We start from the raw sequence: 27,215 nt of genomic DNA on the forward strand, positions 1-27,215 counted from the left end.
TAATAGTGGTATTAAAGGTTAATGGAGGACTGAACATCTTGGTCGCTGTAGTGTTACGTGTTTCCTCCGTCACGCGGACGACCTGCGCTCGATGGCGGGCAACGGCGATTTTTGTCTGCTTTGAACTCCTGGCCCCCCAGGTCCGAAGGTATTATTGTATCATTTTCAGAATGGGTAAATAAATGATATTTTCAGTTTGGTTTGCTTTCTTTTACTTATTTATATCAGTTTGGTTTATGCGTGGATCAAATTTTATTGAATTACTTTATTTTCTACCAAAAAGTAGTAAATACTACTTCCCCATCCTTTTTATAAGATTTTGCATAGAAGTGTTTGAACATTAAATTTATTTTTACTAATTTTGCTTTTAATTAACTTTTTATTTTCTTTCCTCATCTTTTTTTTTCATACTACATTCTTTTTCATTGTTTATTTTATTATTAGCATTTTTCCTTCTTATTTGTTTTCTTATTAAAAATGGATATACTTGGAAAAAAAAGGTTCAGCTTTCATATGTTTATTGCTTTTAACTATTTTTCTAAATAACGTAATTTAGTTAAAATGATGTCATAAATACTGGAGGAAGTAATATTTAAACCAGTTTAGGTTTTTTCTTTTTTGGCAGATTATTCATAGTAAGATGGAGCAAATACAAATGAGAACTAAACTTGTTAATGCATATGTATACCGCACAATGCTCATGGAATACATGATTTGATATATGTGAAATGGAAGAACATAAATTAAAGTACACAAGAATATATGTCACATCTTCTCTTGGTGCAACTGAATATCTCTTGTGTGCAATCTATTTTTCTTTTTGTGCAAGTTATTATCCTTTTGTGCAAACTAGTCTATTGTACCCAAATAGTATTTAATTTTATACAAACCATCTTCCCTATGTATAACTCAACTTCACTTATGTACAACTTATCTTCCTCTGTGCAACCCATCATCTACGGAGACATTTGTCAATTAATTTTCTATGATTTATTCCCAATTTTTCCTTAATTCAAATGGTTTGATTTTCCTTTTTATAAAAATATCCCTATTTAACAACCGCCATTATGACCTACCTTTTATCATATGTACCTTTACTTATAAAGGATGCCTCATCTGTTAGATACCATAGTCTTCGCCTATTCATAGCACCTTCCAACTTTTGCCATGGCATTTCGAATCATCATCTGTTTTTGCTTGTTTTTTCTTTGTCCTTCCCCTTCTTCTTTTTTCAACCCCCCATTTTATAATTCTCATGATTCCTTCGCCCTTCTCAAATTCAAAAACTCTCTTTTTTGATCAATATGCTTCAATATTATGTTATAACTTTGTTATTGGTGAATCAAATTATTCACAGAACTCATCTTACCCACAGACAGCTTCAACGGGGATGATTCAAATTGCTACTTGTGGGATGGGATCACATGCAACTCCATGTCCAGTCATGTGATTGGTCTCGACCTCAATTGCAGTTGGCTTCAAGGTCAACTTCATCCTAATAGCACTCTTTTTCAGCTTTCTCATCTTCAAACACTCAATTTGGCTTTCAATGATTTTCGTGGGTCTTTGATATCACCTCAATTTGGAAAATTTCCTACTCTCATGTATTTAAACTTAAGCTACTCTCATTTTAGCGGTGAAATTCCTCCTAAAATTGTAGAATTGTCTAAATTGGTCTCTCTTGATTTGTCTCATAATAGATTTTACTCATTTGAGAAGTGGAGTCCTTTGAGACTTGAAGCATCCACATGGGAGAAGCTTATTCAAAACATGACTGATCTACAAGTACTTGTTTTAGATGAAGTATATATGTCTTCCACTACACCAAATTCTTTGTCTTTACCCATGAATTTGTCATCCTCTTTGGTCTCACTGAGCTGCAGGGAAATTCGGTTAATAACATTTTTCATTTACAAAATCTTCAAAAGTTAGATTTGTCGTGGAATGAGAATCTCATAAGTCAACTTCCAAAGTCCATAGGCCATTTGAAGTCTCTGATTAGTCTCTTGAGTCTTCAGCACTTCCAATTTAATGGGTCTATTCCTGTAAGTTTTGAGAACCTAACTCAGTTAATCGTTTTGGACCTTGCATCAAACAATTTTAGTGGTGAGTTACCTGATATATTTGAAAATCTTTCACATTTAGAATTGCTTGATTTCTTTGACAACAAGCTCCAAGGTAATTGTCCTCAATCAATTTTTAGTCTCATAAATCTTTCCTCTTTGAGTCTACCATCAAATTACTTGCTCGATTAGTCTTGATCAATTTTCAAAGCTTAAAAATCTAGCATACCTTGATATTTCTAACAAGTTTCTCTCACTTGACTTTGACAATACCACTCATTATACCATACCCAATCTTGAAAGTCTAGAGTTATCCTCTTGTAACATCAATGACTTTCCTAAACTATTAGGAAAACTTCAAAATTTGAAATTTTTTTAAATCTTTCCAATAACAAAATTCATGGACATATTCCCAACTGGTTCAATAATGCGGGGAGCGGTTCTTTGCTCTATTTGGATCTTTCTCATAATAACTTGACATCAGTTGAACATCTTTCAATGAGAAACTTGAACTTTCTTGATCTCAGCTTCAACTTGTTACAAGTAAATCTCCCAATTCCATCTTTTTAGTATCCAACAACTAATTCAGTGGAGACATTTCTTCCTCATTATGCAATGCAAGCTCACTTGAGATTCTCAACTTATCTCACAACTTCTTGCTAGGCCACATCTCGAATTGCCTTGTTGCATTACTATATCTTGAGAGTTTAGATCTGGAAATGAACAATTTTGTTGGAGCTATACCAAACCATTTTTCTGGGAGCAACTCCTTGCAATCTTTGCATTTGAACAACAATCAATTTGAGAAACGGTTGCCTTTGTCTTTGATCTATTGCAAGAAATTAAAGATTTTAAATGTCGGAGCAAACAAGATTGAAGATGAATTTCCTAATATTACCAGAACTCCAGGCACTCAATTTAAGAGATAATAAGTTTAATGACACCGTTTGTAGTTCGACCATCAAACATCCATGTCAAACATCCATGTCCTATGTTAAGAATTTTTTATGTTTCCAACAACCATTTTGGTGGAGCTTTGCCAATTGCATACAACACGAAATTTAAGGGAATGACGGGAAAAGATCACCTTGCAGTTGGTTTGAATTACATGGAAAATAAGCATAACGGTGTTTCATATAGAGAATCAGTGATGGTCACAATAAAGGGTAATGAGGTTGAGCTTGAAAGGATCTTAACTATATTCACAGCCATTGACTGGTTAAATAACATGTTTGATGGAGAGATTTCATATGTTATTGGTGAGCTACGTTTGTTAAAAGGGCTAAACCCGTTCCATAATAAAATTACTGGTTCTATTCCTCAATCCATTGCAAATTTGACAAATCTAGAATGGTTAGATTTATCATCAAATGGGCTTACAGGTGGGATTCCTCTTGCACTGACAAATCTCAACTTCTTTGGAGTTTTGAATGTTTCACAGAATCAACTTGTTGGAGAAATACCAAGAGGTAAGCAATTTGATACATTTTCACAAAATTACTTTGAAGGAAATTTAGGACTGTGGATTTCAATTGTCAAAAGCATGTAATCATGATGAAGGGAAATTGCCACAACCAACTTCATCAACTAATGACAAATTTGGATTTGGTTGGAAACCAGTGGCTTTGGGATATGGATGTGGAATGATGTTTGGAATACTCATGGGTCAAGTTGTTTTCTCAGCTGGAAAACGTGAAGGGTTTGTCAGAATTTTTCAAGTTAGACCTAAGAAGCAAGCAAAAAGGACAAGGAAAACAGCTCATCCAAGTCAAAGAAAAGCGACTTGGGCACAAAATGTGACTTCATCCGATATTCTGTCATCTCTTTTTCTTTCATGCGATAAAAACCTAAAATCTTTTAATAGAACTTTAAATTCTTGAAATGTTAAATGGTTATACTTATTTATGGTCGAAGTTAACTCTCATTTAGTTGGAATTTCAACGTCCTTCTTTCTATGGACATTGAACTCCATCTTGGTTGAGGATCTCTAATTTGTTCAAAAAGAATTATTTTTAACTATTAATTGCCAAATAACAAAAGTTGGTGACATGTCGGCTAACTGGGAAAAAACTTTCTAATATTTGTGGGTATTTTTACTCACATGCTAAAAAAGCAGAGAGCGTGCAGATGATGACAAATCTCATTAAAAAAAGAGTTACATTAAAATTAAAAATACAGTACATTTTAATTATTAACTGGATATTTAAGAGACATGAAACGAATCACTTTCTTCCTAAAAACTTTGTGATCATTATCAAGTAACACTCCAAATTTTCTTACCTAGGATAAACAGAAAAGAGGAAATCTATTTAAAATTATTTAAAGCCTAAATAGACTGAAAAAATTATGCAATATTAAATTTGAGAACTTAGAAATATTTTGAAAAAATTCATGTCCCAAACATGGCTCAAATAATTTTAAGAGCAAAAATAGGCTATTTTCCTAAAAAAAATTTATTGTTAGAGGTTTATATTTGAGCTGAAAATCTTAGAATAATTATATGCTGTGGAGAAGATGATAAATGAGAGATGAAATTCTTATAATGTGTTAAGAATTAATTTATGAAATTAAGTGCTATTTTCTTGCAAAATTAAAGAAAAATAGTTGGAAATTGATTTTTGACCCAAACTTTTTATGAAAATTATTTTAGGAGTCAGGGAAGCTATTGGATAAGGAAAATCCATATAAAATATTGTGAATATTAATTTTTGAGTTTATTTTACAATTACAGAAAAATAGAAAAAGGATGAAGACAAAAACTTTTTAAAGGGTATGATGGTCATTTCGATCCTGCCTAACAGATTTAAACCAGCAGCGCCTTCTTTCTTCTTCATTTTGCGACTGAAATCAGAGAGAGAGAGAGAGAGAGAGAGAGATGAGAGGCACCGAGGAGAAACGAAGAAGGAGAAGAGAGTGATTGGAGGTCGATTTATTATATGGAAACTGATTAATCAAGCAAGGTGAGCCTCCTAATCCCTCTCCCATGGTTGTTTTCCGGTTTTGGTGGGAAGTTGATAATGAAAGAAGTTTGGGTTTAGTGAGAGAAATTGAGGGAAACGGATGAAACAAGTTAGGAGGGGCGAAGATTAAAGCTTGTACGATTAAAATGTGGTGTTGCATCTTGATAAATCTGGCTGCATGTGGATTTTCTCGCTCTGTTTTGTTAATGGCCGAACAGGGGTTGATGGTTTCTGCAAGCTTTGGCTTCGGATTTCTTGTCCATTTGGGGGGTAGGAGTTGGCTTTGTGATTGCATGATGTTGGTTCTGGTTTTGCAAATGGGAGAGCGTATTTATGTGCGTGTGCGTGTGTGTAAATGATAACTCGTGTTCGAATTTGGATCTGAAACTAGATTAGAGAGAGATGTACATACAAATGCTATGTTTGTGTGTGTATGCCGCGAGAAGGAAGTTTGGAAGCTAAAATCAGATTGGAACTGAAAAGTGATACATACATACATACATACATACATATATATATATAGAGAGAGAGAGACACAAACACACAGTTAAATGGTTTCGAGTTATGGAAGTAGAGAGGATTTAGTTTGATGGAATTATGTAATTTTAATGCTTGTAGACGTGAGAATGGGAAGAACTATTGAATCTGGAATTTTGGCTAAAAACGAAGAAGAGAAATTGAAATGGGACCTTTGGGCTTCAATGGTTTTGATTTATGATGCTTAAAGATAGCATTTTAAAATCTGAAAAATTTCATATTCAAGGGAAGTTGTGAGTCGAAAATTTAATAGAAAGTGAAGAAAACATTAGCCACACATGAGAAACAACATAGAACGGTGGAATAGGAATTGTGATGTTTGTTTCATGGCTTTCATGTTAGGGATGGTGAAGAAGAAGTATTGGCTGAATCTAAAGCTTCCTGTTTCAATGGGTATAGCGCTGGGTTTTCTGATGAAAATGTTAAAGATAGTATAAATATTTAAAAGTGTGTAATATAGATGGATCATGGTTGTGTTGATGGCTGTCGGATGATTACATGCTGAGTTTTGAATTTTTGGAGAATATATTTCAAATCTGAAAAACTCCACATTAAATGAATGATGCCATTCAAACTTTGTGAAGAAGCGAGAGTGCTCATATGGTAGGGCAATGGTATGATGCAAGTGATGTTTAGATATATGAAGATTAGATGGTGCTGTGTGATAATTCGGAAGATGATTTTGACTCTGTTATACTATCCGAAAATTGTAACCTTTTATCTCGGGGGCATTTCATTTGGCTTTTATTAGGGAGATGTTATAACTGTGCCTTAAATTTTAGAACCATCGATTGTTGTTGTCTAGAACATTTTTGAAAGATAAAAGCTGAAATTTTGAGTGGAATTGAGGGGAGCTTTAGAGATTGAATGATGGAGGTTAGAATTAAATTTAGTAGATGTTTGGTGGCCAAAGAAGATAAGTTAGGAAAATATGATGCGATAGATTGTTGATGTTTCAAAGCGTTGTATTGAAAGTTCTTTCAGAACGTACAAGGATAGTTTGAATTAATATAGATGATTAAAAGTGTGTTTGCGGATTCAAAGATGATAGATAGATTAATAGTTATGAAGTTGAAAAATGATAAACATTAAGTTAATTGTGAATAAAAGTTAAGAGAGCTTATTGAATTATTTTGGAAGAAAGATTAAGTTGCTTAAGTAACTCAGGACTCTTAGAAATTACGTTAGCTTGGAAATGAGAAAAAATAAGTTGATGCAATTATATATACAATTGTTTGTGTGTTTCAGCCATGTGTGCAACATTAGTGAAGGTGGATTTTAATTTTTATTTCAATGGGATTAGATAATTGAGGAATGAAGGGCACCTTGTTTGTCCTTAAATGTGATACACACACAAATAATATTTTTGATTAAGATAACCAATTACTAAATAAAGTAACTGTATAGATTAAGATAAGGGAGAAAACCCTTCAAAGAGAATAGTTTAAATAAGAAAAATTGTCTAAAATGACTAATTACTAAATAGAGGTAAAAACTATAACACCCTAAATTTTTTGACTTGGAAAAAAGCAAAAAAATAAATAAATTTTATTTAAAATTATTTTAGAGCCTAAATAAAATGGGAGAAATTATAGAATATTAACTTTGAGGCCTTGAAAATTTTATGAAAAAGTTTATTTCCCCAAAAATGGCCTAAATAATTTTAAAGTTAATACCAAAAAATTTAAAGAAAAATACTTAGATGTTTCTAATTAACTTGAAAATTTTAGGGGAATTATTTTAAGTGATAAGAAATTTATTTAATGCATAAAATCCTTAAAATGAATAAAAAATTAATTTCTAGAATTAAGAGCTATTTTCTTAAAAAATTCAAAAACAATAGTTAGGAGTTGACTTTTAGCCTAAAATTGTTAGAGAAATTATTTTATGAGGCCATAGAAGCTAACGGATGTTATAAATCCATATGAAATATTATGGATTAATTTTTGGGCTTGTCTTATGTTTCAGAAAAATAGGAGGAAGGGTGGCCATGGAAGAAAGTAAAGAGCTGAAGGGCAAAATGGTAAATCCACATGCTCATGAAACCCACCTGCGGCGTGCCAGTATGCCGCACACTCCATTTGGCTTTAGAAATTTGTCTCCCCACCTCATTTGCGAGAGAGAGGGGGGGAGAGAGAGAGAGAGAGAGAGAGAACAGAGCGACGGCGAAGAGAGTGAGCTCGCCGAAAGTGGTGATCGGAGGAGCTATACTTGTATGCAATCCTGATTTCCAGCTAAGGTGAGCCTCATGAGTCCCTTTCTGTCTTCGTTTTCTTGGATTGATGCTTGGTTCCGGCGTGTTTGAGGAGAGAGGGAGAGATGGGATAGTGAGAGAAAGTGACAGGAAGAGTAAAATAGGTGATGGAATCGTGTCTTGGCTCACGATGGGAGTGTGTTGTGTTGATTTTGATCCAGGCATGTTGAAGTTCAGCTATGTGCAGAGGGTGGCCGAACAGTGGCCATGATTCTGCAAGTTTGAGCTTCAAATTCTTTGCTCTATTTTGTTGTTGGCCAAACAGGGGAATGAGTTGCTGGTTTAAGATGAGAATGGGTTGTGTTAATGGAGTGTGTTCAATGAATTGCACGTAGTTCTTCTTACTCTGTTATGATTACCAAAAATGGGGACCATAGTTGCTGTTAGCTGTCAAATTTATGATACCAGAACAAAAGGATCTGGCAAGAGGCTAGAATGATTTGCTCGCGGGAGATACATAATTTATTTATAGCTTTGTAGTTATATGTTAAGATATGGATATTTATGTACATAGGCACTATGAATTAAAGATAAGGAATGGTCGTAAATGCCGTAAGTTGCTAGGTTATGATCTTGAGTTTTGAACGTGGGTTTGAAATGTTATGCCCATAAATAGAAAGTCAGGTTGAGTTATTTAATTTATAAATTATAATTATAATTAGACCAAGTATTAAGCTACCCTTACAAATATGTTAGGTTTCAATATCTGCTCAAACCCTTCAAAGAAGCAAAAGAAGAAGAAATTTGTAAGATTTGATTTGGAGGGAAGCAAACTAGGCAATAGTTCTTTCCTACTTTACACTTGTGTATGATAGATGCATGTTTGTTTTTGTCATGTTGTTATTTTAAGACATGGGAATATGTAATTCTTAATTCCTTGCATGGATTATTTAGCCGCGATCACATATAGCTGATAGATATGGGGCAGTATCTACCAATTATTTACGTATTATTTATTCAGTTTGTCTATCTGTCATTGCGTATAAACACTTTATTGCATTAGCATGCAAGGTTATGTTCTATCTTGGCTTATTTTGCATGCTTTATATGATCTGCAATTTTGTTTGGTGGAAATTACTACTATCGGGATTATTTGGAATCTTACCCTCTTTTCTATGATGTACAGCAAAGGCAAGCAACTCTAAAGAGAAAAAGGGATTGAGAGGTGAATGTGGGCTGGACTAAAGAGCAGGAATGCCGGCTTAGTATTGTACTTTTATAGTAGAATATTTCGGTATTTATTTGCCTATATTTCTATATAAATCATGAGAGCAGGTCCTTATTACCTGCTCTATATAAATATAATTTTTGTATCCTTTATGCGTAGGGGAGCTCTGCCAAGCGCAGGTAAGAGCCATCAACTAGGATGGCTGATACAATGTAGCATAATATAATATTATAGAATTACATGGTTTGGAATCCTTATAGATGAAACAAATATAAGTCAGGATAGAGTCTGTTGTGAATCATTTGTCTGTTATTTTGGAAGTTTAAATTATTTAGACAACGAATTCTAATGTTTTTTCAGGCTCAATTCTTGCATTCGAATTCTGTCTCCAAATGGTTCATGTTTTAAATATATAAAAGTGATTCACAAACATTAAAATGACTTTAATAGTATATAGAAGGTAAGGTGTTGCGCATGATTTCTCAAAACAATGGTGCAAATAGGAATTTAAAATAAGCAATACAATTTTATTACAAATTTTAAAGCATTTTGGCCCATCATCGACTTATGTGACACTTTTTTTCTCTAAATAAATAAATAAATTCTTTTTTAAGACTGGTTTTTTCTTTTGACAGTTTTATTTGACATCATTAAAATGCCATAAAAATTAAGCGTCAATGAAATATGGCAAATGTGAAGTAGGAAAAAGGGGGGAAAAGTCAAATTAGTACTTCAATCTACCAATTTTTTCAAAAATAAAATAATTTTCAAGTATTTATTTATATCTTGGTTCATTCATGTTTGGGAAAATGACACAAAAATGATATTTGAATTTGAAAATGTCAAAATAATCACTTGAATTTGCAAAATCCTAATTTAGTCACAAGTGACTAATTTGTCATTTCTAAATTTGCTGAAATGATCATATTGCCCTTTATTTTATTTATTGTTTTTTTAAAAACCAAAGCCCTCATTGGCCGGCCAGTCGGCGGAGCTCTGGCACCAGCACCGACGGCCGTCATCGGAGCTTCGATGATTGACCGACAATTGGTCGCTGAAGCTTCAGCTGTCGAAAATAATTTTTTTGAAAATTTTTACAACTTCAATATAATGGTTAACAACTTTTGTAACTCTATTAACAATTTCAGTATAGCAATTAAAACCAGATTTTTCAGAAAATTCTCCGGTGGTAGGAAACAATTTTTTTGAAAATTTTTATAATTTCAGTATAAAGGTTAACAATTTTTGTAACGCTACTAACAACTTCACTATAGCAGTTAATAACAGGTCTTTCAAAAAATTCTCTGATTGCTGGAAACAATTTTTAAAATTTTTTTTTACAATTTTGGTATAATAGTTAACAACTTTTGTAACACTATTAACAGTTTCAATATAGTAGTTAACAACTGGTTTTCCGAAAATTTAAAAAGTAGTATTTTTACAACTCTAGTAATGCCATTAATAAATTCAAAAACCTGTTGTTAACTACTATATTTTGTTAATAGCATTATAAAAGTTGTTAACCATTATATTGAAGTTATAAAAATTTTCAAAAAAAAAAGTAGTTGCTAAAGTTGCAAAATGTCATTTTTTTTAATTTTTAAGAAAACCTGTTATTAAATGTTCTACCGAAGTTATTAACAGAGTTATGGAACTTGTTAACGACATTACTGAAGTTGTAAAAATGCTACTCTTTGAATTTTCTGGAAAACTTGTTGTTAATTGTTATATTAAAATTGTTAATAGTATTACAAAAATTGTTAACTGTTATACTAAAATTGTAAAAATTTTCAAAAAAAAAAGTTGTTACAGTTGTAAAAAAAATCATTTTTTTGAATTTTTAAGAAAACTTGTTGTTAAATGTTATACCGAAGTTGTTAATAGAGTTATGGAACTTGTTAACAGCATTACTGAAGTTGTAAAAATGTTAGTTTTTGAATTTTCTGGAAATCCTATTGTTAACTGCTATACTGAAATTATTAATAACGCTATAAAAGTTGTTCACCGTTATACTGAAATTGTAACATTTTTCCAAAAAATTGTTTCGGACCACCGGAGAATTTTTTAGAAAATCTGTTGTCCACTGCTATAATGAAGTTATTAATAGCATTACTGTAAAACCCCTTTTTACCACAAAACATTATAAACTCATGATCAAGTCACTACTATGGTAAAAAAGGAAAGAGGTTAAAATGAACTACCATAGTAGAAAGAAACTTCCATATTTTTAGAAATTGACTTTCAAACTCGGGTCAAACCCGAACTCCGTTGCATGCAACTAAAATCATTCATTCATATCCACTGGGCCTCCAAGCCTCCGGCCCGGGTAACAACATACATCAAAATCAATCCATCCAATTAGTTTTCAACCAGGTATAACAAAGTTTCATAAAACAATAGAAATGGCCTCCAGCCAACTAAAACGAGGAGATAACATATCCTCCAATTCACAATAAGATCAACAATCAAAATAGTTCAAAAGGACCCTAAATGTGGCAATATATATACTAGCCATACATATACAAAGGCTAGAGGCCTAAAGCTAACCAAGCTTAAGCCTCTGCGTCTCTTCCCGAAGGCGCACGCCTAGAACCTTCACTTGAAAACATTGTAAACCACGGGGTGAGACAAAGTCCCAGTGACCAACCTTTCCAATTCAAGGTACTACTAAATAGGTGCTCGTGAGGTGTCAAGTGGGGCATTTCACAAGTAATATTATAAATGATAGCCACAACAAGTCATGCAAGTGTAATGATGCAATTCCCATCAACCATATCTCTCACTTTGGGGGATCTTCAAGAGCCGAAGCCGGCCCATCCCTCACTATGGGGGACGTAGGGAGCCAAAAGGCCTATCCCTCACTCTGGGGGATGTACTGAGCCAACCATCATGCATTAATGGAGGCCTTACCACATGGTAGTAACTATCAAAATCTCTCACCAATTCCCAATTCATGCATCATGCTCAAACCATAATCAAATAGTAATTGAACATTTTATAATTAACTTCTTTCAGTAGCATATGTTTCACAATTCCAAGATTCATTCATCATCAATCGAAACCCCACAAGACGGTTTTCCTTTTTATATACAACATACACTTTGAATATAATTGTTACTCGGAGCACAAAATATAAATCTACTCACAATACCACAGAAGCAAGTACTAAAGATTGGAAAGTGGTTACCTCTCGCCTGAGCAAGGAATAACAAACCAACAATGTGGCCCCGTGCACCAACAAGACTCACAATCGGTTTACACAAGCACACAAATACACAACCATCATGTATTAGCTTTCAAACTAATAATGTGGCCAAAACAACATTTGGGGACACAAAATTCCTAGCTCCAACCAAAACTCTACCCAACTCAAAGGGTATAATCATCAAAACAACACTCTAAAGTCATAAAAGTCCATTAAAACATCAAATCCCCTTTCAAGCATCAATTAGGGTTCAAACCTCAAGGACCCACTATAGGAATTCTACACCCAAACATCCCATTTGAACAATTGAAGTTCTAACAATAATCTAAACCGATTAAACATCCAATTTAACCCCCTTGACATAACCCAATTCACCAAACTCATAATCAACCTCTACATTATCATCCTCAATCACAAAACTCCCTTTTTCATAAACCATAACTTCAAAAACTCCAAGTTCTTCAAATCTGAGGAAACTACACCGATTAAAAACTTAGACTAACCCAAAGCAATCAATTAAACTCAAAACAATTGGTCAAAAACCTCAATTCCATCACAACCTAGAAAACTCTAGGGTTCTACCAAAAATCCTCAGAAATTCCAAGAAAGAAAGTAGATTAGAGGTTAAAATCACTTACTTGAGGTAATGGATCCTTAGAAATGCCCCCTCCAAGCCAAAATATCGAAACCCTAGCAGAGCCTCTCTCTCTACCTCAGATTTTTCTAATTTTCGCACAACTGAACCCCTCCTATGACTATATAGATTCGGACTCCTTCGCCGCGGCGAACTAATCCTGAGAGGGATTACTCGCTTGAAAACCTGACTTCGCCGCGGCGAAAGCTTCCCGAGAGGAAACTCTCGCTCGCCCAGAAAACATTCGTCGCGGCATACCCCTACCTTCGCTGCTGTGAAACCTTCCCGAGAGGGAAACCCTGCTCACCTGAACAACTTCGCCGCGGCATCCCCAAGACTTCGCCGCGGCCAAACCTGCCCAAAAGACAATCCCCCTTGGAACTCCCATTTCGCCACGGCGAAGTGAAACTTCGCCGCAGCGAACATACCCTGAGAGGGGTACATTCACCTATTCCTCCAACATACCTCAATTCAACCCAAACACCAAGATCAACATTTAAATCACTAATCTATCCTCAAAATCAACCAAAAGAGGTTATTAAAACCCGATAAAAACTCAGGACGTTACAATTACAAAAGTGGTTAATTGTTATACTGAAATTGTAAAAATTTTCAAAAATATTGTTTCTAGTTGCCGGAGAATTTTTTGGAAAACCTGTTATTAACTGCTATACTGAAGTTGTTAACAGCGTTACAAAAATGGTTAACCATTATACTGAAGTTGTAAAAATTTTCAAAAAAAAAATTATCTTCGGTTGCTGGAAAATTTTCTGAAAAATTTGTTGTTAACTGCTGTACTGAAATTGTTAATAACGTTACAAAAGTTGTTAACTATTATTTGAAGTTTTGAAAGTTTTCAAAAAAATTGTTTTCAGCTTAAAAAACAATAAATAAAATGAAGGGCAATATGATCATTTTAATAAATTTATAGATGACAAATTGGTCACTTGTAATTAAATTGGAATTTTACAAATTCAAATAACTATTTTGACATTTTCAAGTTCAAGTATCATTTTAATGTCATTTTTCCTTCATATTTGTCTCACTTTCCTCCTCGTTGTTGAGTCCTTGAAAGAGGAGTTTTTGATAATAACACATGATGACCCTAATAAACAAGCATCCTAAAGATCTTTAATATCAATGTCAATATTTTTTTTTTTGCCAGCATCGATGTCAATATTTAATACATATCAATCCATACTAGGTTATAATGCCTACAAGTTGTCAATTAAGCACATATTAGATATAAAACAATTGAAAAATTGAAATAGATATAAAATATGAAAATAGTAAATCTTAAACTATATATCATGAATATTATATGAGCTAATATCCATAGTCCCTAAATCTTAGGATTCCTCACTTTTCAATGTTATAAAGACATAAGCTATATAACATTTATAATGAATGACTTCCGAAGAGTTTCTTATTATCAATGTCATTATGATTTTTTTTTTCTTTGAATAAAAAAAAGACTATTTTCTCTCTCATGTTATAAATTATTAGATTTGAATGGATAAAAGAAAGCATTGTGTGCCCCGCTTCACCAAACCCTAGTCTTTTCATGAGCACACCATACGTTTTTGTTGCTCCAAAATTCTTCTGTAACAGCTGGACAAAGAGTGATATAAAACACTATCATAATTTTGATTAAAAAAGTGTTTGGCAAGATATAAAAATATTTTTCAAAAACACTTTTTAATAAAACAAGACAGATTTTTTTATATATTTATTTCGTATACCGTAAAAATATTTTTAAAATCATGATTTAATATTTTTTTTTAACTCAAACAAACAATAGTGTCAACTCAAATGAGTTAAAAAGATAATTTAATATTTTTCATTTGTTAACAATTTACTTGGCTAAGCTTTTTCTAATTCATTTTCGTTTCAATCACATCACAAAAGCCAAGTCTTCTAAACTTCTGCCCTATTTGGTACGCTCATGGAAATACAATCCGTCATTGAAAACTGTATGAAAAAATTACACTAAAATCCCACTTATGAAAAAATCTCTTAAAATCATGTACTTGTTCTTCACTAATTTTAAGATTTTTTTTTATATTTAATTCTCCTAGGTAAGAACCTTAATGCAATGTTCTCAAATTTGCTGGGCATACATTTATGATATATACTCCCATAATCATTCTTCCCTATTTTTCATTGTTGAAAATGCCTTTTTCTAAATAGGGGTGTAAACATTAAATTTTATCAAATATGATCACTAATTTTCAGAAAAAGTTGAATCAACATTCCATTAGGCTTAAGTGTGGCCATGTACTAATTTTCAGAAAAAATTGAATCAACATTCATTTTCATTTCTTCAATCAATCACAAGCCAAGTCTTCTCCTCCCTTTGTTACGCTAATGGGAAAAAAATCCTATAATTGAAAACTTTTGTAGGGCATTGATTATACTGATATAACCATTGTTCCTACGCTCTTATTGTTTCAAATGTTTTATATTAAAAATGAAGGCAAAAAAATTCAATTTTCTCAAATAAAATTTTTTCCCCCTTTCATCTCTAATTTAAACGAGTACTCTTATGAACTTTGTGATGTATACAGTTTCATGCATAGCTTATATATTTGTATGATTTATTGCATATAATACTCATCTAATCCTATTTATAAGGTATAAAAAAATACTTGTTTAATTTGATCTTATTTCTAAAATGTATTATTAAATTTTCTATACGAATACACAATTTTTTTATGCAAACAATTTTATTTTATTCATAATTTATTATTGTGTTAATTTTATTCTCATATGGTATAATGTCTATAAAATAGGAACAAAATTAAAAATTTTGACCTCTTAATAAAAATATTTTGAAATTTTAATATCTCTGCCATTAGATTAACTTTCAATGGTTGGAATTCAAAACTATATAAAAATATTATTATAGTATTAAATATAATAAAAATTTACAATTACCAACTATTCACGTCAAATTTTAACACTATAAATTTATCTATCTATTTTATTATTTAATATTTAATATTATAATAATATTTTTATTGAATAAACCTCACCTGTTGAAATGAAGAGGGAAGTTAGTGAAGATGTTCGGCTTCCAAAGCTATGTGACATGGGCTCAAAGGCTCGACCCAACATATTGAAGAGAAGAATTTGTGTGATAAGAAGTCAGCTCAAATGGGTCAAGAAGATGTAACAAAAAAAAAAAAAGGGTCAAGAAGACAATTTAATATTTCATTTTTTTAAGAATTTATTTGGCTCTAAATTTATTTTCTTTGTTTTGTTTTCATTTCAATCCCAATTAATTGGCAAAGACAAGTCATCTGTCCCGTTTGGTACGCTAATGGAAAACTAATCTGCAAATAAGAACTTTGTAGGGGGTTTATTATAGTGACATAATCATTATTCCCCATTTTCTCATTGTTTCAATATTTTTTTTTATAAATAGGGGCATAAACATTAAATCTTATCAAGTAAAATTATTATTTTTTAATTTCCCCCCTTCATTTCTAATATCAAATGCACCTATACTTTCTTAGTAAAATCGGGTTAAAGTCTCCCATTGAAAATTTTATTACTGAAAAAGACTCCATTTGTATAAAATTTGCAAATTAAAGTATTAGTACCTTCTGTGTATAAAAATTTATTACGTTGTTCACACAAATAAAATTTTTAATGAAAGACGCTTTCCTAATTTTCTCATACTTTTATGGGTAGCTAGCCATACGGATTTCATTTTCAGGATTGCCGTCATCATATGGATAACTAGCCAATAACAAGAAACTCATAGCGTATTTGAGGATTTGAGGGGCATTCAAGTTAGAAGCATCCAAAATCAAAATTTTGATGCGAAAATGAATGTGAGCCACTTTCACTGAAGGACCATTTTCTCTTTCACTCTTCAAATAATACCCAAAAAAATTTGTCGATACTAAGGTAATTCCTCTTATATCTCTCCCACACTCCTTATATTCAAACAATGTTGAAATGTAATTATTTTTTCTAAGGAGTATGTCATAAAAGATACTACTTCTAATTCTTAATATAAGAGCTAGTTTAATCTTTTATTTGATTCTAAATATAAGATTCTAATCTATTTTATTTCTTGTATTTATCTTTTTTTTTTAAGTAGTCCATGTAATAGTTGCTTATGCTAAAGATTTTATCAAATAGTAGTTTTAGCTAATATATATTATTAGTAAGTGTATTTTAAGAAAACCAACTATATTTATTATAAATAACTAGTTTAACAAACTCTTTTAATCGAGTTAAGTTAGTTAACTAGTTCTTATATTAAAAACCAAAGGTAATAACTCATATTACTTTATTTCAGGTTCTTAACGGAAATTGTTATTGATTTAGCATAAAATATAATTATCAAATTAATCTGCCTCACAAAATTTCATATTTCTTTATTATTTTGGTAATTACTAAATTGTACATGAACACTAATTTTTGGAAATTTTGACGTTAAATTTTCAGAAAATTAGGTGAATCAATGTTCCATCAAGTTTTATCACCAAAAAAAAAAAGTTCCAGATATCAAGTTCTTGGATATGGCCATGTGCTTGTTCTTTACGCCTTTTCCGGTCAAGCACGTCCATTGGTCTTGTCAGGACCATTAATTAAGCAATTTCTATGTGGATCTTCGCACAAAACTTAAGTGAGTGTTTAAATTAATTTATTTTAAATGATCTTGCATTATATAACAGGATAGTTTTGTTTTTCAAACGGTAAAATAATTTTATTTCAATTGACTTTCTTGTTTTCCAAACCCTTCAGCTCGCCATTCAAATAATACCCAAAAAAATTGTTGATAATATGGTAATCTCTTAATATCTCTCCCACACTCTTTATATTCAAATAATATTGAAATTTAATTATTTTTTCTAAAGAGTATGTTATAAAAGATCTCTCATATTTTACTTTATGTTAAGTTCTTAATTGAAATTTGTATTGATTTAGCACAAAGTAAAATTATCAAATTGATCTGCCTCACAAAATTCCATATTTCTCCACAAATTTTCAGAAAAAGTTGAATCAACATTCCATCAGGCTTAGGTGTGGCTATGTACTTGTTCTTTACACCTTTTATTTTTTCTTTTGATTGATTTTCATTTCATCAATCAATCACAAAGTCAAGTCTTCTTCCTCGTTTGTTACGCTAATGGAAAAATAGTCCTATAATTGAAAACTTTTGTAGGGCATTGATCATACTGATATAACTACCATTCCTCCGTTCACATTGTTTCAAATGTTTTAAATAAAATTATTTTTTCTCCTTTCATCTCTAATTTAAACGAGTACTCTTATGAACGGTGTAATGTATACAGTTTCATGCATAGCTTATATGTTTGTATGATTCATTGCATATAATACTCCTCTAGTCCTATTAAATAAGGTAGAGAGAAAATGCTTGTTTAATCCTATTTATAAGATGTATTATTAAATTTTTCATATGCATGTACACTTTTTTTGGTTGCAAACAATTTTATTTATTAATAATTTATTATTATGTTATTTAATTCTTATATGGTATAATGTATATAAAATAGGAACAAAATTAAAATTTTATTAAATTTTAAGACAAAGTTAAGACTACTTCTAGTTTTTAATATAAGAACTAGATAACTAATTTATCAATATTAAAAAAATTAATTAAATTCGTTATTTGTAATAATGTATTGTCTTGCCTAAAATATCCTAGTTAATCATACGTATTGGAATTGCTCTATCATGAAACTTTTAATATGTGCAACTAGCATATAGGCTATTTTGGAGAAAAGTGGATAAATATAAAAAACAAAGAAAACTGTGGTTTTATATTTATGATCAAATTAAATCTACAATTAGCTGTAAAAGACCGAAAGGGGTAACATTTTAGGTTTTTCTTCGGCTCAATAAAACATGTTGAACATGATTTATAAATAAGATCCAAGATTATATATGTGGGAATGAACTTCATAATAAATTGATTTTTTTTTTTCATCCCAAAATTTTGACCTCTTAATAAAAAGATTTCGAAATTTTAATATCTCTACCATTACATTAACTTTCAATGGTTGGAATTCAAAACTATATAAAAATATTTTTTATTCTAAAAAGCTAATTTTGCATAAGTCATAAGTAAGTTTTAGGTACTTTTATACTCGTACTTAAAAAAGTAGCTTTTGATCTAAAAGTTAAATTGGTCAAAAACTATGATAAATAGTTCTTAAATTTACAATCTGACTTATCATAATTATAAGCTATTTTTTCCTCCTCAAAAAGCCTTACAATCAAACAAGCAGAAAATTGGCTTGCGACAAAGTCATAATTGTTACGGCATGTACTACTTATAAACAGAGGAGGCAATTTCAATATCATTATTTATATATAGAAGTGTGTTATAATGTGTTGATTTTTTGTGATAAATTAATATTATTGATTATATTAATTGAATTGAACTCTTCCCCTGCATGGGGTATATATGCTAGTTAAATATAATAAAAATTTACAATTGCCAACTATTCACATCAAATTGTAATACTATAAATTTATCTGTCAATTTTATTATTTAATATTTAATATTATAATAACATTTTTACTGAATAAATCTCACCTGTTGAAATGAAGAGGGAAGTTAGTGAAAATGTTCCGCTTCCAAACCTATGTGACATGGGCTCGACCCAACATATTGAAGAGAAAAATTTGCTTCATAAGGAGTCAACTCAAATAGGTCAAGAAGATAATTTAATATTTCATTTTCTAAGAATTTATTTGGCTCTAAATTTATTTTTTTTGTTTCATTTTCACCTCAATCACAATTAATTGGCAAAGAAAGGCAAGTCTTCTGACCCGTTTGGTACGCTAATGGAAAACTAAACTGTAAATGAGAACTTTGTAAGGGTTTTATTATAGTGATATAATCATTATTCCCCATTTCTCATTGTTTCAAATATTGTATTTTTATAAATAGGGCCATAAACATTAAATCTTATCAAGTAATTTTTTTTCAATTTCCCTCCTTTATTTCTAATATCCAATACATCTATACTTTCTTTGTAAAATTGGGTCAAAGTCTCCAATTGAAAATTTTATTAGTGAAAAAGACTTAAATGAAAGCACCGATACTTTGTGTGTACAGAATTTGCAGAGTAAAATATCGGTAGTTTTTGTCTATAAAAATTTATTACATTTTTCACACAAATAAAATTTATTATCTTACGTGTCTTGTAAGGTATATTTAGAGGGAGGAGAAAAGTCTTGCTTTAATTTCTCCATCACCATATGGATAGCTAACCAATAACAAGAAATTCATAACTTGTTTAACGGTTTGAGGGGCGTTAAAGTTGCAACAATTGATAATAAAGAGTTAATGAGGGTTAAGAAAACAACTGAAACGAGTGAATAAGATAATTTAATATTGTTTCTTATTTGTTAACAATTTACTTGGCTGTGGATTTTCTTTTATTATTTTTCATTTTAATCGCATCGCAAAAGGCAAGTCTTCTTTACCAAAAAAAAAAAAAAGGCAAGTCTTCTTCCCGTTTGGTACGCTTATCTGTGGAAAGATAATCCGCAACTAAAAACTTTCTAGGACACATATTTATTATATATGTTGATATAATCATTATTCCCTATTTTTCATTGTTTTAAATGATTTTTTTCTAAATAGGAGCATAAGCATTAAATTTTATCAAACAAAATTATTTTTTCATTTTCCCTTTTAATTTATAATACCAAACTTATGGTATACTATTTCTGTGTGTGTATATGCTGAAAATCAAAATTTTGGGACAAAAATGAATTAATGGCAGCTGGACAATGAAGGACCATTTTGAAATTTCTCACTTCCAAACCTTTTAGCACACCATTCAAATAAAGCCGAAAAAAATCTGACAAAAAATAGTGCCAATTTTTTTTTGGATAATATGGTAATCTCTTATATTTCTCCCACCCTCTTTGTATTCAAATAGTACCTCTGATTCTTAATATAAGATTTAATTAATTTGTTTGAACAGATCAAGAAAGTTAATAAATTACCTTAATATATTTATATTTATCTTGTTACTTTTATAAATTAATATATAATGTAATGATATACATAAGTATTTTAGAGAAATTATGTAACATGTAATTATGTAACTGGGTCTTATGTTAAGGATCAGGATAGTAATTTTGAAATTTAATTACTTTTTCAAAAGAGTATGTTATAAGGTCTCTCATATTTCACTTTGTTCAAGTTCTTAATTGAAACTGTTTTTGATTTTAGCATAAAATATAATTATCAAATTGAAAATTGACAGACCTCACAAAATTCCGTATTTCTTGACTATATTAGTAATTATTAAATTATATATGAACACTAATTTTCAAAACGTTTTGCCACAAATTTCTGGAAAAGTTTAATCAACATTCGTTCAGTCAAGCACGTTCGACGTGTTGCTAGGACCATTTGTTTAGTCAAGTGAATATTTGCATTAATTTATTTTAAGTGATTTTATTTTTTCAAAATAAGTATATGAGAGGAATATTCCGTTGTAAAATGTAAAATAGATTTTTTTTAAAGTTAATTCTCTTAATAAGTCTTTCATTTTTTTTAATGTCCAAGGAAACATAACTTTTTTCTTGGTAGCCTCTGCCCGTCTCTCGATATATATGATATAATGAACTTATTTTTATTTTCCTTAATTATAAAAATTTCTATTCCATTTAAAAGATATACGTAATACGTAAGCCTTCTGCAAAATAAAATTGGGTAGCACAATTTTTTCTTTTATTTTTAATATTTCATTTTCATTGACCATGACAATACAAAGAAATATTATATTATGAGTAAGGGCTACGGTGATGTTATCAGCAAATCTGTTTGTCATGACCAACATGTCAGTGAATGTATTTCATGTTAGTTAAATAATAGAAATAAAAGACTTCACTTATAATTCTGTTACGGTAGGCAAAAAAGGCTTATAATTCTATTTACAATTAGGAATTATAAGAATTAAATACACAGTGTACTAAAATTAATTTGTGTTTACAAGCCCAAAGTTTATATACTGAAACCAACCAGTTTTTAATGGTGAGAATATTTCATGTTAGTTTTTTTTTAATCAATTCTGATTATATTTTAGTTCCCATCAAATTCTTCAATCCAAGTTGGAAGAAGAAAGTGAGTTGAGCCGGAAATTACTATGACAAACCTTTTATCATGCTTAGCTCTGCCTATAAAAGAAGCCTCATATGTTAGATACCATATCCTTCACTCCTTGATATTCACAGCCTTCTAACTTCGCTCATGGCATTTCGAATCACCATCTGTTTGTGCTTGTTCCTTCTTTCTCCTTCCCTTTCTTCTCTCAACCCCCCATTATGTAATTGTCATGATTCCATTGCGCTTTTTCATTTTAAAAACTCTCTCTCTCTTGATCATTCTGCTTCAATGGAGTGTGATGAGTTTCACGATGATGATAATAGTTATACTATACAGTTTAAGAACTCATCTTATTCAAAGACAGCTTCGTGGGGAAATGATTCAAACTGTTGCTTGTGGGATGGGATCACGTGTGACTCCATGTCTGGTCATGTGATTGGCCTTGAACTTACTTGTAGTTGGATCCAAGGTCAACTCCATCCAAATAATAGCCTCTTCCAACTTTCTCATCTCCAAACACTCAACTTGGCTCACAACAATTTTAGTGGGTCTTTGATATCATCTCATTTTGGTGGTCTTTCCACTCTCATGCATCTAAACTTAAGCTATTCTATTTTTGCTGGTGAAATTTCTCCTAAAATTGCAGAATTGTCTAAGTTGGTCTCTCTTGATTTGTCTATGAATCGATTTGAAGGGTTGAGTTTAAGACTTGAACCATCCACTTGGGAGAAGCTTGTTCTAAACATGACTGATCTGAGAGAACTTGTTTTAGATAATGTAAATATGTCTTCCATTGCACCAAGCTCCTTGCCTTTGAAGTCGCTTAATATTTTGAGTCTTGAAGGTTGCAGATTTGATGGGCCTATTCCTATAGGTTTTGGAAACCTCACTCAATTAACTGATTTGAACATTGCAGAAAACAATTTTAGTGGTGAGCTTTCATTTCTTTCAAATCTTCAAAGTCTCACTTCATTGGACCTTAGTGCCAATTATTTTAATGGTCTCTTACCAAATTCCATAGGCCATTTGAAGTCTCTTAATTTTTTGGGTCTTCAAGAGAACCAATTTCATGGGCCTATTCCTACAAGTTTTGGGAACCACACTCAATTAACTGATTTGAACCTTGCAGAAAACAATTTTAGTGGTGAGCTTTCATTTCTTTCAAATCTTCAAAGTCTCACTTCATTAGACCTTAGTGGCAATTATTTTAATGGTCTGTTACCAAATTCCATAGGCCATTTGAAGTCTCTTGATTTTTTGGGTCTTCAAGAGAACCAATTTCATGGGCCTATTCCTACAAATCTTGGGAACCTCACTCAATTAACTGATTTGGACCTTGCAGAAAACAGTTTTAGTGGTGAGCTTTCATTTCTTTCAAATCTTCAAAGTCTCACTTCATTAGACCTCAGTGGCAATTATTTTAATGGTCTTTTACCAAATTCCATAGGCCATTTGAAGTCTCTTGATTTTTTGGGTCTGCAAGAGAACCAATTTCATGGGCCTATTCCTACAAATTTTGGGAACCTCACTCAATTAACTGATTTGAACCTTGCAGAAAACACTTTTAGTGGTGAGCTTTCATTTCTTTCAAATCTTCAAAGTCTCACTTCATTGGACCTCAGTGGCAATTATTTTAATGGTCTCTTACCAAATTCCATAGGCCATTTGAAGTCTCTTGATTTTTTGGGTCTTCGAGGTAACCAATTTTATGGGCCTATTCCTACAAGTTTTGGGAACCTCACTGAATTAACTGATTGGAACCTTGCAGAAAACAATTTTAGTGGTGAGCTTTCATTTCTTCCAAATATGTCAAGTCTTACTTCATTGGACCTCAGTCAAAATTATTTTAGTGGCTTGTTGCTAGATGTGTTTGGAAATCTTTCAAATTTGGAATTTCTTCATTTCTCTGACAACAAGCTACAAGGTAATTTTCCCGTGTCAATTTTCACCCTCATAAATCTTTCTCTTTTGAGTCTATCATCAAATAACTCGAGTGGCTCTGTTAATTTTTACCAATTTTCCAAGCTTCAAAATCTAGGATATTTTGATCTTTCAAGCAACAAGTTTCTCTCACTTACCTCTGATAATAATCTTAACTACACCATTCCCAATCTTAAGGTCTTATATTTAGATTCTTGTCATATCACTATCCTTCCGAAATTCATTGGCCTTCCAAATTTGTGCCGATTGCATCTTGATGATAATAAGTTGTAGGGTCTTCCTGAGTCAATTTTTGGTTTCATAAATCTTTCCCATCTGAATCTATCATCAAATAATTTGAGAGGCCCTATTAGTCTTCATCAATTCTCAAAGCTTCAAAATCTAGAATATCTTGATCTTTCAAACAACAAGTTTCTCTCACTTAGCTCTAATAATGATGTTCACCATACCATTCCCAATCTTACACTGTTAGATCTGTCCTCTTGCAACATCAATGACTTTCCTAAACAATTAGGAAGCCTTCAAAATTTGAAGGGGTTATATCTTTACAATAACAAAATTCGTGGAGATATTCCCCAATGGTTCAATAATGTAGGGAATGGTTCTTTGGATGCTTTGGATCTCTCTCATAATAACTTGACATCAGCTAAACATCTTTCAATGAGAAACTTGAGGTTTCTTGATCTCAGCTTCAACTTGTTGCCAAGAACTCTCCCAATTCCATTCTTTGATGTTGAATTCTTTTCAGTGTCCAACAACAAATTCAATGGACACATTTCTTCCTCATTTTGCAATGCAAGCTCACTTGAGATACTCATCTTATCCCACAACAACTTGTCGGGCCACATCCCAAAGTGCCCTTTTGCTCTCCCATATCTTGAGAGTTTAGATTTGCAGATGAATAATTTTTTTGGATCTATACCGGACAATTTTTCTAGGAGCAGTTATTTGGAATCTTTGCATTTGAACAACAATCAATTTGAGGGACGATTGCCTTTGTCTTTGACCCATTGCAAGCAATTACAAATTTTAGATGTGGGAGCAAACAAGATCAATGACAAATTTCCTGATTGGCTTGAACATACATCAAGGAATTTAAAGGAATGATGAATGTTGACTTTGTTTCAACCACACTAGATTACTTGGAAATCCATAATACATCTTATCAGTATCAAGAATCAGTGATGGTCACATTGAAAGGTGTTGATTTGGAGTTGGTAAAGATCATAACTACATTCACATCCATTGATTTGTCAAAAAACATGTTTGATGGACAGATTCCACATGTTATTGGTGAGCTACATTTACTTAAAGGGCTTAATCTCTCCCACAACAAAATCACTGGTCCGATTCCTCAATCCATTGCAAACTTGACCAACCTAGAATCATTGAATTTATCATCAAACTTGCTTAAAGGTGAGATTCCTCTTGCACTAGCAGATCTCAACTTTCTTGAAGTTTTGAATCTTTCACAAAATCAGCTTGTCGGAGAAATACCAACAGGTAAGCAGTTTGATACATTTTCACAAGATTCTTTTGAGGGAAATTTAGGACTGTGTGGATTTCAATTGTCAAAAGCATGTAATCATGATGAAGGGAAATTACCACAACCAACTTCGTCAAGTAATGACAAATTTGGATTTGGTTGGAAACCAGTGGCTTTGGGATATGGATGTGGGATGGTGTTTGGAATATTCATGGGTCAAGTTATTTTCTTAACTGGAAAACCTAAAGAGCTTGTCAGAATTTTTCAAGCCAGGCCTAAGAAACAAGCAAAAAGGACAAGGAAAAGAGCCCATCAAAATCAAAGAGTGAATTAGGCACAAAATGTGGCTTCGTGTGATATATTGCGTCATCTTTTTTTCCATGTTTCCACTATGGTTATTATTTCATGTTTCTTAAATATCTTGTCAGTGATTGGAATGTAATGTACTGTATATTTTAATGATTGTCTTTCCCTTTTTTTTTAATGAATTTCAAGTGATTTGCCTTCATTTGTATGCTATGTACTATTTGATCATCATGTGAATAAAATTTTCCACATATTAGCAACTATTTTTCTTTCTGGTACAGACATGTCATCAACTTATGTTATTTGAATTAATTATCAACCATTCAACCTTTCTCATTTAATTAATGATTTAAAGAAACTTTTAGTTTGTTCGTTGTTCTATTAAAGGATTTTAGGTTTTTATAAATATGTGAAAATCACTTTCTACTTCCAGACTTTATGATTGATATATGATTGTTCAGAATAATGCTGCAAGGAGGAATTTAAAATAAGCAAAATGATTTTATTTCAAATTTTAAACTCTCAACAATTTTTTTCTTGTTTTTGCCAAACTCTTAAAACTGAAAATATGACCATGCAAAACACGAGCCTCAATTGCTTTATTACTTAACGTTAACATTCAACTAGGCTTGTCCTCTTATAAAAACCTTGGGCCTAAAAGCATTGTAGCCCATTAACAACATTGTGACCCCTTTTTTCGTAAGTTCATAAATTCTTCTATTCGTTTTTTTTACCCCTTATTAGCATTGAGAGAAAATTAGAGAGAAAAGAAAATTAGATTAAAAAAATATGGAGAGAAATCAATTTCTTTTCTTACTTGGATATGAGAGAAAATATGAGAGGAAGGAACCCCTTGCTTGGATTAAAATAAAATTAGGGAGGAAAGAAAACTAGAGGGGAAAAAATAAGGAGAAATGAGTTTTCTAAATATCAATGTAATGAATTATTTCAAAATCGATTCTAATTCAATTGATCCTCATCCTAATGAAATTCATTTAATTGATACATGTATCCACCAATTCATCACAGGCACAAGATTTTAGGATTAGATAGGAGAGAAAATATGGGAGGAAGAAAAAGTGAGAAAAAAATAAGATAAACTCTATATCTCATTTTCTCTCCCAATATGGAGAGACTCAGGAAGAAAAAGAAGATTTTCTTGATTGTCCCTCCTCTCTCTTCCTCTCACATTTATTTTCTTTTTATTATATTTAAAAAATTATTCATTTTTTTATTTTTTTTATCTTACAAGAATATTTTTTATTAAATAGTTTGCTTTTAAAATATAATACTATGAAAATATATATAAACCAAATAATTTGATTTGAAATTATTTGATGACGCTAACGTTAGTATAATATTCCTATTGCAATATTTAATTTGATTTAATTTTAAATATGATATATTTTGATAAGGGTATTTTAGTTATTTAGCTATTTATTCATTTTCTTTCCCCCCTATTTTTCTCTCATCTATCCAAGCAAGATGATAATAATATCTTCTCTCTAGTTTTTTGATAACATCTTCTATCTCGTTTTTCCTTCTTCTA

At 31.4% G+C, this 27,215-nt stretch overlaps 1 protein-coding gene and 2 long non-coding RNA genes across 3 annotated transcripts; all 3 read left to right on the forward strand.

The window, feature by feature from the left end:
* Positions 1 to 1,324: 1,324 nt before the first annotated feature.
* Positions 1,325 to 24,576, forward strand: LOC114755616 (uncharacterized). The gene is made up of 3 exons (XR_003741320.1): positions 1,325 to 1,337; positions 7,540 to 7,544; positions 24,443 to 24,576. It is a non-coding gene; the product is annotated as an uncharacterized LOC114755616 (long non-coding RNA).
* Positions 7,571 to 9,228, forward strand: LOC114755617 (uncharacterized). The gene is made up of 2 exons (XR_003741321.1): positions 7,571 to 7,799; positions 8,941 to 9,228. It is a non-coding gene; the product is annotated as an uncharacterized LOC114755617 (long non-coding RNA).
* A 3-nt stretch (positions 24,577 to 24,579) lies between the features above and the next one.
* Positions 24,580 to 25,916, forward strand: LOC114755575 (putative receptor like protein 25; the record flags this gene model as incomplete). The annotated part of the gene is given in 2 exon segments (XM_028944464.1): positions 24,580 to 24,958; positions 24,961 to 25,916. Coding segments are annotated over 2 exon segments (1,113 nt in total), but the record flags the coding sequence as incomplete, so codon positions are not given.
* Positions 25,917 to 27,215: the final 1,299 nt, after the last annotated feature.

Source organism: Neltuma alba, unplaced genomic scaffold, assembly GCF_004799145.2.
Source record: "Neltuma alba isolate B1F8T4 unplaced genomic scaffold, ASM479914v2 tig00010294_pilon, whole genome shotgun sequence".
Taxonomy (NCBI): Eukaryota; Viridiplantae; Streptophyta; class Magnoliopsida; order Fabales; family Fabaceae; genus Neltuma; species Neltuma alba.